The sequence below is a fragment of the Nanorana parkeri genome, unplaced genomic scaffold, assembly GCF_000935625.1.
Source record: "Nanorana parkeri isolate BGI_ZX_2015 unplaced genomic scaffold, ASM93562v1 scaffold36, whole genome shotgun sequence".
Classification (NCBI taxonomy): Eukaryota; Metazoa; Chordata; class Amphibia; order Anura; family Dicroglossidae; genus Nanorana; species Nanorana parkeri.
The window spans coordinates 1,415,566-1,434,196 of NW_017306304.1; the positions used below are offsets into that span (position 1 = coordinate 1,415,566).

The window sequence follows — 18,631 nt, forward strand, 5'->3', positions numbered from 1 at the left end:
TATATATAAACGTAGTTGTCCAGCACATATATACTGTATGTGTAAAACGCACACTTTCACAAGATGTATAGATGTACATAAGACCTCTATTCCACTAAACATATTAGGTATCCTCATCCACTTTAGAGGTTTAAAATAATTTTATACTAAAACATGTTCTTCTTTATTGTAAGGTGCTTGTTTGCAGCAGTGCACACCTTCAGTTCATATTGTTTCACAAAACACACTCTTTGATATTTTACAGGATTTTTTTACATCATCTTGTGATTGTCTGCGTTAATAATGATTTTAGTGTTAATTACTGAAAATTTAATTTTGAGAAATTATTTTTTATTTGTATTCAAACCTTTTCTGTTCTCTGATTACACCAGCAAACATCTATAGCTAAGATTCTATGCAGATGTCTGTACAGCTGTGATTTCCCTGTAATAAATAAGCTGTTACAAATGTATACTTCTTATTTTTGTATTTAAGTATTGTTTATAAAACAAACTCTTTAGCTTACAGCTGTTTTATAATTGTGCATGTTTTTTCTTCATATCTGGCACTCAGCTAGCACTCTCCTGAGCATGTTTATTTTTTGGGAGGAGTGGAGACCGGAGGGAATGTTTGTAAAGGTCCCCAATGTGTTTGTTTTTTCAGTGGTTTGGAAACATAGTCACGATGGACTGGTGGGATGACCTGTGGCTTAATGAAGGCTTTGCCAGCTTCTTTGAATATGTTGGAGTGAAAGAAGCTGAACCCACATGGAACATGGTAAGCTTGGCTTTAGCGGAGAAGAAGACTTTGTTAGATACAATATCACAATGTGTTATGAAGAAATGTGTGCATTTCCTCTGTCTTAAAGGGTTATTAAATCCTCCGTTGTTTTTGCATATATCTACTGCTAGCAAGCAGTAGATATATGCAAAAAGTGTTTTTAAAAAAACAACCCGCTTTAAAAGCGGTTTAAACTTACCTGTGTCTTCCCCGCGCACTCCCGTCCGAAAATGTGAAAATTCTTCAGCAGCTGCAAAGCATCTTGGGGCGGGCGCATGCGCAGTTCACATTTTCGGCCGGGAGATGAGGAGAGACACAAGGTAAGTATATGGACGGCGTGCACCCGCATGCAGACACCGTGGGACAGGAAGTGCCAGCAAGCTCACAGGAGTCAGCGCTGGATCGGAGACCCGCAGAAGCGCTGGAGGGACAGATGAAAACAACAGGAAAGAAGAAGGAGATCGGATTAAGAAACATTTAATGTAAGTGCTTTAATTAACATTGGGGAAAGGGAGAAATATCTTTGACTTTAAAGTCACTTTAAGGAACATTCTTATTCATGAAGGAAAGTACCGTGCATTTTCGTTGAGCACTATTTTAGTGTTGAATTAGTTTTTATTAGTTTTCCAACAGTATTCAAACAGTCCAAAACATTACTCAAACATTGTAATACATGGCAATGTATACATGGGGTCAAGAGTATAACATTGTTGGGTCGGCACTGGCAACCTAAGGCCAGTATGCATATTTGGATTTTATCAGCTTACATATCACAAAATGATAGGCATAAACATGGTGTGTAAGGAATATGTCAAAAGGGTTAGCCTGCTCGCATTATAGACTAAGTAATCTAGCGTGATTCTCGCCAACACCTCGGAATACCTTCTACAAACGGACGTTTGAACATCAGGTTGTGTCAGGAAGAGTTGAGCACTATTTTAGATCTTAGCGTTAAATGTTCAGTTTGAATTCAACAAATGGTGTGCAAAGCCTTACAGATTCTTTTATTGATAAAGCAGCCACAGACTGAATAGAAACAAAACCATTGGTCACTGCGTGAAAGCAGTGGCCTTTCTGCAGGGATCCAACATACCCCCTTGTTGAGTCAAAGTTGTAACTCTCCAATCAGCTAAGCTTGTTCTCTGTGCTGCTTGGAGACCTTTATTTCTGACACGGGACAGACCTCTGCAGAGAGACCACTGTTTCCGTGAACATAGCGAGAGTTTTTATGTAGAGCATGCTGGCAGGGGACAAGGTTTTGTACTGTATAGATACTTTCTAATAAAACAATCTGTAAGACTTTGTGCATCCATTGGTGTGATGCACCTTAAATGTATTTAAAGGAGAACTATGACATGAGTGATTTCCACTCACCTCATAGTTCTAAGCCGACCTGTGACAATGAGACTGTCACAGGTCGGCTCAGTAGATCAGGAGGTGAGAGAACACATACCGGGTTCCCTCACCTCTCGAGATTTAAATGAAAATTTCATTGGGTCATTAACTATTGTAAATTATTATTAGTGTTTACCTTAAAGCAGTGGTTCTCAACCTTTCTAGGGATGGGACTCCTTGGTAATATTTGCCAAGTTGTGGTGACCCCCAGAATTAGTAAGGCGCTGGACTTGGGACTAAAAATAGAAGCACACTCACAAGAATACAAGCCCTCCATAGCCCCTGCTACCTGCTTGCCAACTCAGTCTCCATGCAGCCTTCTCAGCCCCAGCACTGCTTAGGCTCCCGCCTCCTGCAGAGCTCACATTGTATGGGAGGCAGGAGGACAGCAGCGGCTGTGAATAGAAAAGCCCTGCTGTACACACTCCCCGGCCACTAGAGTGTGTAGAGCGGCACTTTTATATTCTTAGCCTCTGCTGTCCTCCCACTGACTGACACTGACGCGCTAGGAGGAGCCTAAGGAGCCTCTCACCAGCGCAGCAGAAGTGGATGCTGCGACCCCCTCAACAGTGAGTTGCGACCCACTTTTGGCCTGGTTCACACCTGAACGTTTTGTAGCGCGTTCAACGCTCGACGAACGCTCTACAAAGCGCTCAAACATCTAAATCCCATTGTATTCAATGGGTCTGGTTTACACCTTGCCGTATTTCCGTCCGTCCGAACGCGATACAAAACGGCCTACGCCCAAAGAAGTACATGTACTCCTTTGGGGCGTTTTGGTCTCGCGTTTCCATTGGGATACTGCCAAGTAGCCCTCGGAAACGGGCGTTTGTCTCGCGTTTTTTTACCGCGAATCGACAAACGCGCATATTCAATACGCCTAGGTGTGAACCCAGCCTTAGGGTTGCGACCCACAGGTTGAGAACCGCTGCCTTAAAGACTATTGGGTTGAGGACTGAGGCAAATAGGCTGTTCATTTTGCAAGGGACTTTTCCTTTAGCTTTGTGAAGCTCTACTGACATTTTAATCATCCAATCATGTGCAAGCAAAAATACTGTCTTTTTTTTGTTTATTTCCCTTGCACATTATTGCACAGCCTATTTGCCTTTATCAAATCAACTCCAATTTGTAATGAAAAAACTTCTACATGGTACATGCAGTAGAGGCATTCGATCCCCTGTTGTTAATATCCACTATTGTGCATGATTGTTTCATTAAGCATTGATGAGGCTACTCACAATACCTCACAGGGTACCACACCACCCCCAACAAAAGGGGTTCCATGAGAGTAGCCCAAATATGCAAAAAGCAGTAAGTGTGCGACACTGATGTTCATAGAAATTGTTTTTAATTAAATGATTAATGGGAAAAAATAGCCAACACATTTTGGGGGTTCACTCCTTTATCAGTGCTTATATATTGTATGACCTTAAATTGAATGGACAAGTAGGATTCTAAAAATACTTAAATATGTAGAATCAGATAGGAAACGGAGCAAATTGTAGGAAAACTGCAAAACCCTCCTGTCATGACTAAATCCCTGCCATTCTGGCTGGTAAATTTTCACCACTCCTGCTAGTGCTGCAGCTTGGCTGCCCATCCGTGTCTTCTACTCATTCCTATTTACCAGTAAGGCAGCCTATCATAGTAACAGATTAATAATTGGTGGGGATGAGGCTTAGCAGCAAACTCTGACACCACCCAGCTATTTTATCATTGCTGGAAGATTGTGGATGTTGTTGCAGGTATGTGCAGGTAGGTGCCTGCAATTTATACATCCAGCTGTTCCATCTTGAGAAAGATGGACTGAGCTCCGTTGAAACATTGACAATAAAATGCTGATGCTTTGACTTATCTCTGCTGCACAACCCGTGGGTGGCTCTATATCTACTTTGGATTTGTATGGATATTTTTGTGGATGTGCACCCTGGCATTTACCTCACAAGTAGAGTGTGGTGGCTATGTCTGGGACTACAGTGGTTCCTTTTTCGGTTTTTCATGACCAAATTTCCTTAAAGGAAAATCACTCATCCTCATAGTTCAAGCCGACCTGTGACAATGAAACTGTCACGTCGGCTCAATAGATCGGGAAGTGAGCGAACACATACCGTCGCTCGCTCACTTCTCGATCCTGTGCCAGCAGAGAGCCATGACTGTCACTCACGGCTCTCTGCAGGGATTCCCCCTCCCCTGTTCGATCCTCCAGCGCTGACCGTCGGAACGGACAGGGGAGGGGCGAGTACTGCTGGCTCTGCCTCTAGATAGGCAGAGCCAGCTGTCACTCATGCAGCTGGGTGGATCCAGACAGTAATGTCGGGATCCGTCCCGACTGCAGCGTCTCGGTATACTGTGAGCTGTAGCTCGCGGTATACTGAGCTTTGGGTGACGGGAGGACGCTAGTTTGTGTCCTCCCGTTACCCTTAGGAGAACTATGGGGAAAAGCACTGACCCCATAGTTCTCCTTTAAGAGAAATATGTGTGCTGCCGTTTCTGACTTCTTTCTGAAAATACTAGTTGCCTGGCTGTTATGCTTACCTTCTGGCTACATTACTTTGAGTCACTGACCCAAAACAAGTATGCATGAAAAGTTAAAGTCAGAATTCCTTATCTGTATACTTGTTCCAGGTCAGTTACCCCAAAGTTTTGCATCAAGGCAATCAGCATTGGTAGCCTTTATGTTTTCCTCAAGGGCTCAATCACGTTATTAGTGTTGACTGGCATTTTTCAGCAAGTGATCAAGGCCAATTATCACTAGGGCACATAGAAAACAGTTGTTTTCTATGTACCCTATTGATATCACAACCAGGGTGGGATTTACGCTCTCTGCTGCCCCAAGACCAGGTTCCTTAATGCGCCCCCAAATGTAGAAAACAACTATCCGCTCAGCGCCCGGAATTGCATGTCCTGGGCATCGGGAGATAGGAATTCCACACCCCTCTACTCCCTGCTGCCCCAAGGCCGGGCCTTGGTTTGCCTTGTGGGAAATCCGGCCCTGATCACAACGCAATGCTGCATTTGCACCGCAAGTCACCACAGCGCAGCACAGCACACCACACTGCTGTTTGAAGACCTGAATGGGAAGCAAGAGCAAACACTGTGACAAAGATGGGAAGGGGATGACAGAGATGGTAATTAAGAGGGTGTCAAAGGGGATGAGGGCCAGAGCAGAGCAGGTCTTTGATATTGGGACAAAAGGTTTGGGGCATCTTGACAGTAGAACTCCAGGAAAAAGTTAGCTTTTTAATTGTGATTACTCCAGAGAATTTATGTGAAATGCTTTGCCAACTACATCCAATGGACAACTAGGGATGCTAAAAATGTTAGTTTTTTTTATGCAATATACTTCTGTCACCCATGAGCTTCTGACGTTTAGACTGACAGATCAAGTAGCTAGTCTACAGTGATGAAGAGATATGCACGATCTTCCCCTTACTCTCTCCTCATCCAGTCACAATAGCCTTGTATTCTTCAAACTAAAGACGTTCTGTGAATGGTTGAAAGGCGATCCAGTGGTTTACCTGCCCCCCCTTCCCCCTCATTAATTCATAGAAAGCATTGAGAATAACTGGAGAAGGAACAGAGGAGAGAGCCATGATATAATAGTGAGCTTGGGGTAAAATTTTAAATGTGGTTAGGTCTGCGGGTATCTGTATGTTCCTTTGGACAGCAATGGATGCTGATGGCAGAATTCTCTACACTTCTACTCCAAATAAAGACTTATTTTGTTATACTATATAGCAGGGCTAGGCAAACTCAGGCCCTCCAGCTGTAGTTCAACTGCAATCCCATTAAGCAGTGCAAGACTCTGGCAGCCACAGGCATGACTTCCAGAGGCAGATGCATGAAGAGATTTGTAGTTTCAACATAGCTGGAGGGCCTGAGTTTGCCTACCCTTGCTATATAGTATAGGATTATCATTTTATCATTTTTCCCAGAGATCTAAAACTAAATATTTAACTATGCTTTTTTCCAAGACTTCAGAATGCCAACATATGAATATATTTTCAATTTTTCAGCTTGACCAGATTCTAATTGATGACTTGCTCCCTGTAATGAGAGATGATGCACTCCTGTCCTCCCATCCAATTATTGTCAGTGTCTCGACCCCAGCGGAGATCACGTCTGTCTTTGATGCCATTTCATACAACAAGGTTTCAATCATATTATTTAATGGAATGTTTGAGATTTGTTTATAATAGAAAAAGACTCAAAATGGCAATCTGGTAAATCTGGAATGTGCCAGAAGGGCTGCTGTACTCTTTGTAGGATAGTGGCTAGGGTAACTATATTGAAATTAAGTATGTATATTTACAGCAGCCAGTACTTTACTGAGGTAGCATTGCTGGCAGAACATAATCATAACTGCTCGTAGCCCTAAAAATATTTTTACTTGATACATCCAGCATTTTATGATAAGTTTGCCTGATCATTCTGTTGGGAATAATTGATCAGACATGTATTTTTCTATATTAAATATTTTTAGGAACGAGATAAGATTACGCAGATGTGTCAGCACATTCTCATACACCAGTCATTGAGATAAATACAGTTCAGTGGTCAGATCTTGCCCAAAGAATATGAATAATTTTTTCCATATTACTTTTCAAAGCCATTGCATAGTGGCTGAAGTATCTCACTCTCAAGATTAGCTGTAAATATTTAAAATGTTAAATCATATTTTAGGATTCAATTTAAAATATAATGAATATAAAGTGTATTTATATTTGTTACGTTATGTTTTGGCATTGGGAAGTCATGTTTTAGCCTTTATTGTTTGGTTTTTCGCCCTAAAAAAACAGTAAAGAAAAAAGACTCCCCTACATACCCTGACACTGAATTCTAGCCTACTTACCTTACTGTGACCCTGACACTGAACCTCTTCTTCACCTAAGCCCTAAATTTAACCCAACCCCAAATAATGTCACGTCTAAACCTCCCCTAACGTTAACATCTGATCCAACATCTCATGGAGTTTAAGAGCTGTTGATTGAAGTACCGGGCAAGTGCCATATTGGACCACTGGGGACCCGGACCTCTGAGCTTTGTGTTGAGCAGCTGTCCAGCTCTCTAGCATTCTGCTAACACAGGGAATTTGTACCTTTTCTGCAGAAAATTGTACTGTTAAAAAAGACCACAATTGCCACTGTTTATGCACCTTAATTGCACTACAGTAACAATATTGAATGTTCCCCACAGGTGAGGGTGTTTCTTTTTTTTTAATAAAGTGTCATTTAAAAAAAGCCTAACTTACATTTTTTTTTAGGGAGCATCCATTTTGAGAATGCTTGAAGAATGGATTACTCCAGAAAGTTTCCAATTAGGATGCCAGGTATGGTATAAATTTATGTTTTGACAATCTGACATATATGTTGGCCACAATAACATCTCATTTTTTCATAGAGAACTAAGGCTGCGACACTGAATATTTGTTGAAGCTGTTATAGATGTGGAGAACATCATTTGTCTTGATGCAAAGATGTTTAGGGCTGTAGTACCCAACTTTTTAGTGCTTACCAGAAAGGAGAATGAAACCACAATATTTTGCCTTTAAAAGTATATGCAAACATTTTTTTTTTATCCAGAGCTAACTTTAACATGTATCTTTAACCACAAGCTTTTATTTTGTTTTGGTTATAAAGTAAAGGAACGGGTAAGACCACTGTTGGTTTTTTTTTTTGCTGTCTATGTAATTTTAGACAAATTTACCTTCACTTTCTTTCCTGTGGATACAACAGGAAATGAGAGAAAATCACTTTCAGTCCTAGTAATAAAAAGGGCAAATCTCCCTAGCAGGGATGTAGACAGCAAAAAAAAACCTTACCAAGGTGTATGTGAATATACTCCAAAATGTAGAACTTGCACCTTGTAAAAAAACTGAAACATTGCCAGCAACAAAATGTTTTAAATGTTAGTAATAGACACATACTGTATATATACTTACATAAAGGTAAATTGGGAAATCACGTATTGTCCCTCTATTAGGTTAACTATCAAAAAGCATTAATTAATGTAGCAGTTACTGCGCAATGCACAAACTTCATTATCCATACATTAAAAATGGAGTAACCTTTAATATGGTTCATCTGTAATGGGAAATCTTCACCTACTGCAACCAAGTCAAGTACTGATGTAATGTTTGCAGAATTTTCAGTTTGAGCAGCATTTATGGAGGGCTGGCTGTGCCAACAAGACTGCATCTGTCCTGGAGGGGAAGTCTACCAGACAAGAAAACACATTGTACTTCACTAGGAAGCTAACACAATTCCTCCTTTATTTGAACATTAATTTTTAGTAGGGCTGCAACTAACGATTATTTTAATAATCGATTAGTTGGCCGATAATTTTTTCGATTAATCGGATAAAAAAAATGTATTTACATTTTTTATTAATTATTCATTATTTAGTTAATTATTAATTCATTAATATTACTTATTTAATTATATAGTTAATAATTGATTATTAAATACGAGTATGAATTAATTATTTAATGTACATCTCATATTAATTCTTTCTACATAGCTCTCATCACTGGCCTATGTCACATATGCCACAGAAAGAACTTGTGCAGGAAGGAAAGAAGCGGACTTCTCTCCTGGACTCCTCTCACCAGATGCCTTTTCTGGGGGAATCCTATTGGCTGCACGCTTGAATCCGTGACCTGGCACACGGATTCATGCATGTGAGCTGATTGACTGGAGATGACATTTTTTATCTGGCCTACGTGAGCACGGGAGAGGATATTGATAGACACACTGCACGCAAAGCTTCACACAACACTGCTTTCCTTTGCTGTACGCGGCCCCCTTGTGCAATGTGTCATGGGCTTTAGAGGTTTTAGGGTCAGATCACACCATCTCCAGTGCATTGCTGCACAGTTAGTGGCCGGAACGCACTAGATCGCATAGTGGAAGCCTCCTTGCTTTCAGGGGCGGGAGGGGGCATGCCGGTGCCATTCAAGTCAATGGTACCACTGACACACACCCCTACCCGCAGTGCGATCACCTGCACCAGAACACATGGCACAGCAATGCCCATGTTCCAATCTGGTGTATTCGCAAAAAATAGTGAATGGCACCGCCACGCCCCCTCCCACCCCAGAACACAGGAAGGCTTCCACTATGTGATCCAGTGCGTTCCAGCCACTAACCGTGCCGGAATGCCCTGGAGATGGTGTGAACCGGTCCCAAATGTGTTTGTTGCCCGGCCGGTGCCCCCCAACCCATCTTTGTGCCCGGGACAGCTATACCGTCTTCCCATCCCCCGCCCGGTTGTTATGTCACTGACTCCACTCACTGCACACACACGGTACACATGCAACACACGGTACACATGCAAAACATAATACACACACGGCACACATGCAAAATAAAATACACACAAAGCACACATGCAACACATAATACACACATAGCACACATAAAACACATAGTACGCAAACACAACAACACATAGTACACACACAGCACACATACAACACATTTTATGCACCCAGCACACATAGTACACACACAACACACATACAGCACATAGCACGCACACAGTACACATACAAAACTTAGTACACACACACAACACATATTATACCCTCAGCACACATACAACACATAGTGCACACACACAGCACACAACGCGGCTGAGGAATGGGCGAGGCCGCGGGTCCCAAACGGGAACAGTCCTCAAACGGTCAGTTTGTGCTCACGTGGACTCCCAGTGATGCTGGAATGGCCCTATTCATCCCGGGGAGGAGGAGATCATCCGGGGAAGAGGAGAGGAGGAGGCCACAGGTCCTCGGGCAGTGCCAGAACAGTCAGTCAGCATGCGAGTGAGGCGGGGAGGGGGAGGGATTGAGGGTGCAAGCAGCCCAACTAATCAAGCAACCAACTAATCGATAATGAAAATCATAGACAACAATTTTCCTTATCAGTTATCAACTTTATTGATTAGTTGTTTCAGCCCTAATTTTTAGTGACAATCTCCTTTAATTATACTCTGCACTCCCCTCAGTACCCCTTCGTACATAATCCTCATTCCAGAGTTTTTCACTGAGCAAACCTCACTTGGCGCTGCACATCCCAAAAGTATCTCGGCCAGGTCCTGTGCCTAATGTGTACACATGCCACAGTCCCATTTTTCCTATGGATGATCTGTATTTCACTGCATGGCTGGGGACCACCATGATTATGGACCTACTTTGGGAATGAATAAAGCTGCACAGTGAAGAACTCAGGAATGGGGATGACAGTAAGTCATGTGTAGGCTAGTAAATGCATAGAGCAGCCTAGATTTTGCAGCATAGGTAATTACTACATGGCTGTTTTATCATTTATTATAAGAACAGGGCTGTCAGAAGGTGGGAAAGAGAGGGTTGCTAAAGGTGTACACAGGGCCGGATTTAGCCTCCCTGCTGCTCCAAGGCCAGGTTCCGCAATGCCCCCCATCAATAGAGAATGGCAATCAGATGGCAGGGCGGCAGAGTTCATTTTATTGTTTTTTGATTGTTTCTTTATTTTTTTAAACTTTATCACTTTTTTTATTTTTATTTATTTTTTACTTATTTAAATTTTTATTTATCTTATCGTTTACATTTTTATGTTTAATAATTTTTAAAATCTTATTATTGTTTATTTGTTATAATTATTTTCTTATTTTTTAATAATTTGTTTCTAATTATTTTTTACTTTTTAATCACCTTTTAATTTTTTTATTTATTTATTTATAGTTTTTTTTATTTCTTTAACAATTTTTTTATCAATTTTTTTCCACTTAACTTTATTGCTATTACACAGGAGCTAACAATTCCCTGTGTGATAGCAATTGGAGGTGACGGGTTCTCTTTATTGACCCTGTCACCTCCAATACAGGACTTGTAGCACAGCACTGTGCTGGCACTGCTCTCGCCTCTCACTGTATACAAGGAGTGGCAGGATTACTTTTAACCCTGCCGCTCTGCTCCCTGCATCGGCTGTCAGTGAGAACAGACTCGGCGGCGGAGCCCGGAAGACGGAGCCAGCGAGGAGAGAGGTAAGTGCAGGGGGGGCAGGGGGGAACAAGCGCTGGCTTCCTCACGCTTTGTTTAGCCCTGCTTTCCCAAAGCAGGGCTAAATTTAGAAAACAACTTACCGCCCGGCGCCTGGAACTTCATGAGCTTCAGGGGATTCCACAGATGCTGGCGCCCCCCTGCTCTCTGCCACCCCGAGAACGGGCCTCGGTGGCCTTGTGGGGAATCCGGGCATGGGTGTACATAACATAATGTGTTCCAATCATTATTATTTAGGGAAAAAATCTTTTTGATTGGTCCCTGCTAATTTTTAAAATATTCTATTGGTTTTCATTCATTAGAATTACCTTAAGGACTACAATTTCAAGAATGCGAAAACAGATGACTTTTGGAATTCTCTGGCAAAGGTAAAAATGACATGAACATCATTGCACAGTTGCCAAGTGTTCAGGACAGTTTCTCAGAGAGAGGACATGTTCTGTGAATTATCCTTCAAAGTAAATTGTGTGGTAAGGAGTTGAAAGTATAAATATATATTTAGGCATTGGTGACTGGTGGATTGTAATACACATATGTATTACGGAGCCTGTACACAGACCTCTTGATTTATGGCTTCTCATCTGCATCATTTCCTGAACTACTGCCACTCCAGTATACAAAAGCTTCTCAAAATGGCACCCTTATTAAAGTGACACTAAACTCAGGAGTTAAATCTTAAAAATATATTCAAGTGCCCTATTAACAAAAATGTAGCTTGTTTGTGCATCACTCAGCTGCAGATCCTCAAATCATCTCTGAATGTGTGCTGACACTGTCCTTCCTTCTGCAGAGTGGCTACTTTTCTTCCCCATGGCCCCTGTTTGTATTGTAAAGTAGCCGCTACTCCAAGCTCGCTCCAGTAATGGACTACAATCTGACCACGGATTAGTAAACTAAACATGAGAATGGAGTGGTGCCTACTTTACAACACCCCCCAATCCTACGCCATCTTCTAAAATTCTTATTAAAACAAACCAAAAAAATTGCAGTGAAAAGTAAAGTGTTCATACTGCAGACCCTAACTTCTGGCCCATCTACTTTCAGCCCCTGACCTTGATTATGTGCGTATACAATACAACCTGGTCACCCCCATGCCCCCAGCCTGTGGCCAGGCAGAGAAGATACAGTAGCATTCCCTGTGCAATGATGATGAGAAGAGGGGTTGTCCTGTAGTTCTTCCTATCGTAAAAAGACAATGCTGCTCATCCAGACATACAGCGAGCATGTTTACCCTGGAACAGAAAGTGTGTTACTTGGAGATTCATCAGGTACAAATAAAAAGAAAATAGCCTGAAAAAAGAAAGCTGGTTCTTGTTGGTTATGTGTTTAGATGAAGATCTTGAGGAATGCTGGATTTAGTTTGACTTGCTTAGGAGAACAATACATCACAATATGCAGGAAAACAGCATCAAACAGGAAACATATAGATCATCGATAAAAATGCGTATAGAAAAACTAGCATTGACTAGACTTGCACTACAGCGCCATCTAGTGCTCAAAAGACATAGTTACAGTCAGTGCATATTAGCATATGTTGTTGGGGTTAGATACTCTTTAATAGAGATGGGTTATAATAAAATGCCATTTTTTTTTAGGCAAGTGGTAAGCCAGTAAAAGAAGTAATGGATACCTGGACTAGACAGATGGGTTATCCGGTGCTTATTGTTTCATCAGGAAATACTGTTACGCAGGAAAGGTTTCTTTTGGATCACACAGCAGATCCATCACTTCCATCTTCTATTTTCAAGTAAGTATTATACCTGAATTTCTATTTTAACATAAATACATGGCAGCAGCATAGCACCACCAATGAGCAGATGTGGATAAAGGCATATAAGGAAAGAAATGAAAGGCTTCTTTCTCAAAATTGAAAAAGTATAACCATAACCATTAATATTATATTAAGAAGAGACTAAAGGAGTAAAACAGCCTTTCAACTGATTAACTGCGTAGAACACTAGAGCCTTCTTGGAACAGAAGGAATTTACATATCTTATTCCATCACATATCCCAAAAATAGGATTATTCCTCATTTCAGGATATTGGATGGAGCCATGCAAATCATACCCAACAGTCAAATTCACATACAGAACCGCTGGTGTATATTTCAAATATAGCATAAAAATATGGAGCTATTTTGGCCATTACCCATGCATCATATAGAAACCATGGTATCTATGGAGAAAGGGCTTGAGACCCAACAAGACAAGTATAACCATTAGGTTAAAGTTAGAAGGGACTGAGACTATCAAAAGAAATCAAAATACCCTCCACCAGCATCAGTGAATAGCACAGTAAAGCCTTCTTAGAATAGAAGGTATTCACAGGTCTGATTCCATCACGTATATCAAAAATAAAAGGTATATTGCTCTTTTTAAAGAGGAACTTTACTCTCTTTATATCTTCAAAATAACAACAAAGGCGCCTTTAGAAATATTTAGTAATGACAATCTACAAACACATACTTCTAGATAATTGCAGGCTTTTTTTTTTGCATGCCTTCTAGCTCTTTTCTTCCCTAGTCTTCTGACAGTGGCCATTTTAACTAAGGCAGATTACTAGACTTTCCTTTACTTCCTGGAACTCTGGCACACGTAACTAGGACATGTGACCATGCACAACATCTCAGGGAAGGAAAATGCCTTTCACTGAGATCTCATGAGATTACAGATGAGATTTCCCAGCAATGCTCTGCTGATGTAACCTTCCCAGGATACATCGCTTGGGCACGATTACATCGTTTGTGCCAAAGTGGACCAGGAAGTGGAAAAAAAGAAACCTTAAAGGAGAACTATGAGATGAGTGATTTCCACTCACCTCATAGTTCTAGCCGACCTGTGACAATGAGACTGTCACAGGTCGGCTCAGTAGATCGGGAGGTGAGCAAACACATACCGGGTTCGCTCGCCTCTCGATCCTGTCACGGCTCTCTGCCGTGACAGGGGGAGGGGCTGGATTCACCTCTCCCCGCTCCGATCTGCCAGCGCTGACTGGCGGAACGGATGGGGGAGAGGGGCGGGTACAGCTGGCTCTGCCTCTAGATAGGCAGAGTCAGCTGTCACTCACGCAGCTGGGCTGATCCCGTCATCTACGTCGGGATCCGCTGCGGCGTCTCAGTATACCGTGAGCTGTAGCTCGGGGTATACTGAGCTTAGGGTAACGGGAGGACGCTAGTTTGTGTCTTTTTTTAGGTGAACTATGGGGAAAGGAGAACTATGGGGAAAAACACTGACCCCATAGTTCTCCTTTAAGTAAAATAAAAATATGCTTGTTTAGATAATGAAGGTAAGATGATTTCATATCAGCATGCAGATCTGTATGCTGATGTGATTTTTAGTCAAAGGTGGTAAAGAACAGTGGCCATTCTAAACAATGCTTTATCCCCCATTGGCCAAAAGCCCATTCATATCAAAATGGTATGTTACTTTTTGAAGCAATGCTTTTGAAAAATCTGCTGCCAGGTGTTGCTTGCACATTTCTGTAGCAGTCCTTAAATCTCTGCCCATACAGTTTAATCTCAGGACATTCTGATAGGAAACTCTCTGGCATCATTTATTCTGAGGAAGCTTGCTGGCCCCTCCTTCCTCCTGCACATTTCTGTCTAGTAAGGCTGCTCATCATAGTGATGGGCTAATAGAAATGTATTAGCTTCAAGCTCTGACTACCGAGACTTTGGCCATAAAAGCAGGGTTTTCGGTTATATTAGCACATGAACATGCTTTGCCGCAGCTTACTGAAATGCAATGGGGCTGATTTATAAAATGTTCACACAGCTCTGTGCTTTCAAGCTCTAATGTGCAGGAAGAATAGAGGATCTCACCCTTAGTGAGACCAAAGCCCAGTAGTTTTCTTCCAAAACCTTCCTTAAAGTGGAAGTAAAGTGGTTATTAAAAAAATAGAGCACCAGAGGTTATTGCCATAATGAGCTAGTATGCACAGCATATTAGCACATTATGGCTCACTTACTTGCTGACAATGCCCTTCTACATTGCTGTCTGCTCTCCCCTTCCGTCACTGGCACTGCCATCTTCTCCGGGTCCTCTTCCGGGCTCTTTGATTGCCTGGCTGGCATGATGTAACTATTGTGCATGGGAGTTACTCCATTCCAGCATGCTGTGTCTGTGCACTGAAAAACAAAAATTGCTGACAAGCAGATAGGACCTTTTTTGGGTAGAAGAGACTTTGCTATCAAAACCTGCCCATTAGCAATTTCTTATGAACACATTTTACTCCCACTTTAAGGCATTGAATACAATAAAAGTATGGAAACACATATTTTGCATTCCCATACTTTTATTTATTTAATAAACGCATGTAGAATTTGTATTCCCATACATTTATTGTCTGAGCATACACTCTTTTTCGCCTGCCCGGTGCCTGCCATGTGTGTCTGTTGATCTACCTTGCAGTTATGCTATCATTACGAGGTAGATTGACAGACATACTGTATATAGCAGGCACTAGGCAGGTGACACATCCGTTCATTGCATGCAGTGCTACATGTGTGTCCATCAGTGCAGGTCTCCTCCACTCACCCATACTGTCGCTGACTCCCCCGGTCTCTGCGCCGCTTCTGGATTTCTTGTGATCGCTCCACTACTGCAGGTGTAGAATTGACACTGGTGTCTCCCAAAATTCTGACACCCAGCTTCCAAGACACCATGAGCACAGACCCCCAGCACCCGGGTTCACCTCTGCCCCCCCATTTCCAACTCTAGTTACCTCTGCTCCCCCCAGCAACCTTCTTTTAAAACTGCTCTCCTCTGCACCCTCTGCATCCCTGTTCCTACACTGCTCACCTCTGCATCCCTCTTGCTGCACTGCTTACCTCTGCACCCCCTGCATCCCTCTTCTTACTTTGCTCACCTCTGCACCCCCTGCACCCCTCTTCCTATTCTGCTCACCACTGCACCTACTGCATCCCTGTTCCTACTCTGCTCACCTCTGCACCCCCTGAATCCTTCTTCCTGCACTGCTCACCTCTGCACCCCTCTTCCTATTCTGCTCAACCCTGCACCCTCTGCATCCACTCTGCTCACCTCTTCTTATTCTGCTCAACTCTGCATCCCTCTTCCTACACTGCTCACACTTTGCACTACTTGTGGCAGGGGGTGCAGAGGGTGAAAAGGTTAACAGTGTTGACAGAGGGTAGCAGGCTGGCCTCCTCTTCCAACACTATTAAATTCTGCATACTTCATCTTACACTATCCCTATTGCTTACCCCTTGCAGCTTACCTCAGGGCAGGACTACAGCTCTTGCCGTAAACACCAAGGACTGTGAATGGTGCGGGGGCGGAGCTTAATCTTGGGATGGGCGAAGCCTAAGCAAGAGCAGGTGGAACCCTGATTGGACTGCCCAGCAGACGGCGCCGCCCACTTGCCATGGTAACTAGTTCATGGACAGGAGTCTGTCCATCAATTGGTTACTATGGCAAGTGGGCAGTACCATCCTTCTTCCCTAGAGGCAGCCGTGCTGGCTCAGGTCCTCCTGCTGACTTGATGGGGCCTGGACCCAGCACAGGAGTACTGCTTGCAGCCCCCTGATGGTGGCCCTGTTTACAGCACTGATGTATAAAACGTTCACACATTTCTGTGCTGTGTGAATGAGATTCACAGCACTGCATGGCCACTAGAGGAATTTCTTATGCTCCTTGACTCCATCAAGGACTATACAGCATACAGCGAACAGCTGTGAGAATGGTTTGTAAATCATTCCCATTGTATTTCTGTGTTGCTATTAGTTTTCAGTGGCATCCTAAAGAACAAAATAATGTTCATAATGCATTGAAATGCAGTACAGTGCTGTGGTGGCAAATAAATAGATCAGGAGTAGCATCCTATTTAAAATAGGCCTGTAATTGTCAACCTTGCAGTTCTTCATGAGACTAGTAGTTCCACAACAGCTAAAGGGCTGGAGATGCCCCTGCCTTAGAGGCTTCTGCAGACATCTGACAGATGTTTTTTACTGCAGTAACTGTTTAATAGTTTTGCATTGTCTGGCTAACACTTTTTTTCGTTTGGACCAGTTTAAAGTTTTCAACTATTGCAAAAGGTTCTGCTCAGTCATGTGTTTAACATGATTAAGTTGCCATTGCAGGGGTTACTAAGTGTTATCCAGACAAAAGTTTATTGCATTGTTTGTGAAGGAACAATCATGCTGTTTCTTTGTTAAAGCAAAATATAACTTAAAGTGACATTAAACCTTCAGATTTTTTAACATAAACCAATACTGTAATGTATAAACATAAACTTACTGTAATCCATGGTTGTTTCCCTTCTCTTTGCTGATCTTCCTTTTAAATCTGTATCTGTTCTCATGCTGGGCAGAACTTCTGTTTTGCAGCAGACTGCCTTGTCTCAGGAATGGATACATGGTGTCTGTGTGTAGGTTTGCAACCTGAGCCAGCACTACAGGAAGAGGCACTCAGCTGCAAAGGGAAGTTCTCCCCAAGCATGAGAAGACATGAGGATTTAAAAGGCTTATATTTACATAATCTGTAAATTAGGCTTCATTGTCACTGACATGCACAACTGTATAGGGTGCATGCCCACGCGGAGACCTGCATCCGGGAGGGAAAGCGATGCATGTAGCTCCGTGCAGCCACCTTTACATCTTCATGGCAGGACCCGAACTTACACATATGTACAGTACATGCACAGATGGATACCCTGTATAGATTTGCAAGTTCGGGTCGGTGTGTAGCCAGGTCCTGTCATAGAGATGTGCAGACAGCTGCATGAGGCTACGTGCAGCACCTGCCCCTCCCGAGCACAGGTCTCTGCACGGATGTGCACACTTTACAGCTGTGTAAGTCCATGTGAATGAGGACATTTGCTGAGGACTTGCACCTAAAAAAAGAAGCTCTCAACATGTTGGTGCACTGTAATGAACACTATAAGGTTAGAAAAACTAACAGTATGTTACATTTAAATATGACATAAATGTTTTTTCTTTTTGTACATATTCAGTTACAAGTGGAATATCCCAGTGACATTTTATTCAACCTCCAATGCTACGGGGCTGAATTCGTTAATGTTCAATTTAGCAGGTAAATCAGTGGAAGATGTGTGATTTTCAGCTTTAAATAAGATTTGAATATAGGGCTCTGGTTGTGTTTAAAGGGCAGCTACATTTAAAATGTAAAATGAATCATGTTTCTGTATTATACAACTTCCTCTCACCCTTTAAGTTTGATAGATAGTGAAGATTTAACTGTTGTGGGTTTGGGAATACCAGGACTCCTCTTTTATGTCTTAGCAACTAGGGTTCCAAGACCACAAAGATATATATTAATACAGACGTTCTGGGATTGTAGAATCTGTAATCATTTTAGAGCTTTATGTACCTGTTTTGTTTTTTGTTTACTATATTTTGTCCTTTGACATTTGAGTCATTATCTCCAATGGTTAAGGGGCAAATAATAAGTTATATATAACAGG

The 18,631-nt window shown here is 42.2% G+C and overlaps 1 protein-coding gene across 1 annotated transcript in view; it reads left to right on the forward strand.

Moving 5' to 3' along the window:
• ENPEP (glutamyl aminopeptidase) overlaps window positions 1-18,631 on the forward strand; it is a 52,734-nt gene that overhangs the window by 16,155 nt on the left and 17,948 nt on the right. The window contains exons 6-11 of the mRNA XM_018569989.1: window positions 643-756; window positions 6,171-6,305; window positions 7,418-7,483; window positions 11,494-11,559; window positions 12,787-12,938; window positions 18,161-18,240. Of these exons, the coding sequence (XP_018425491.1) occupies window positions 643-756; window positions 6,171-6,305; window positions 7,418-7,483; window positions 11,494-11,559; window positions 12,787-12,938; window positions 18,161-18,240 (613 nt within the window). The remainder of the gene's footprint in view (window positions 1-642; window positions 757-6,170; window positions 6,306-7,417; window positions 7,484-11,493; window positions 11,560-12,786; window positions 12,939-18,160; window positions 18,241-18,631) is intronic.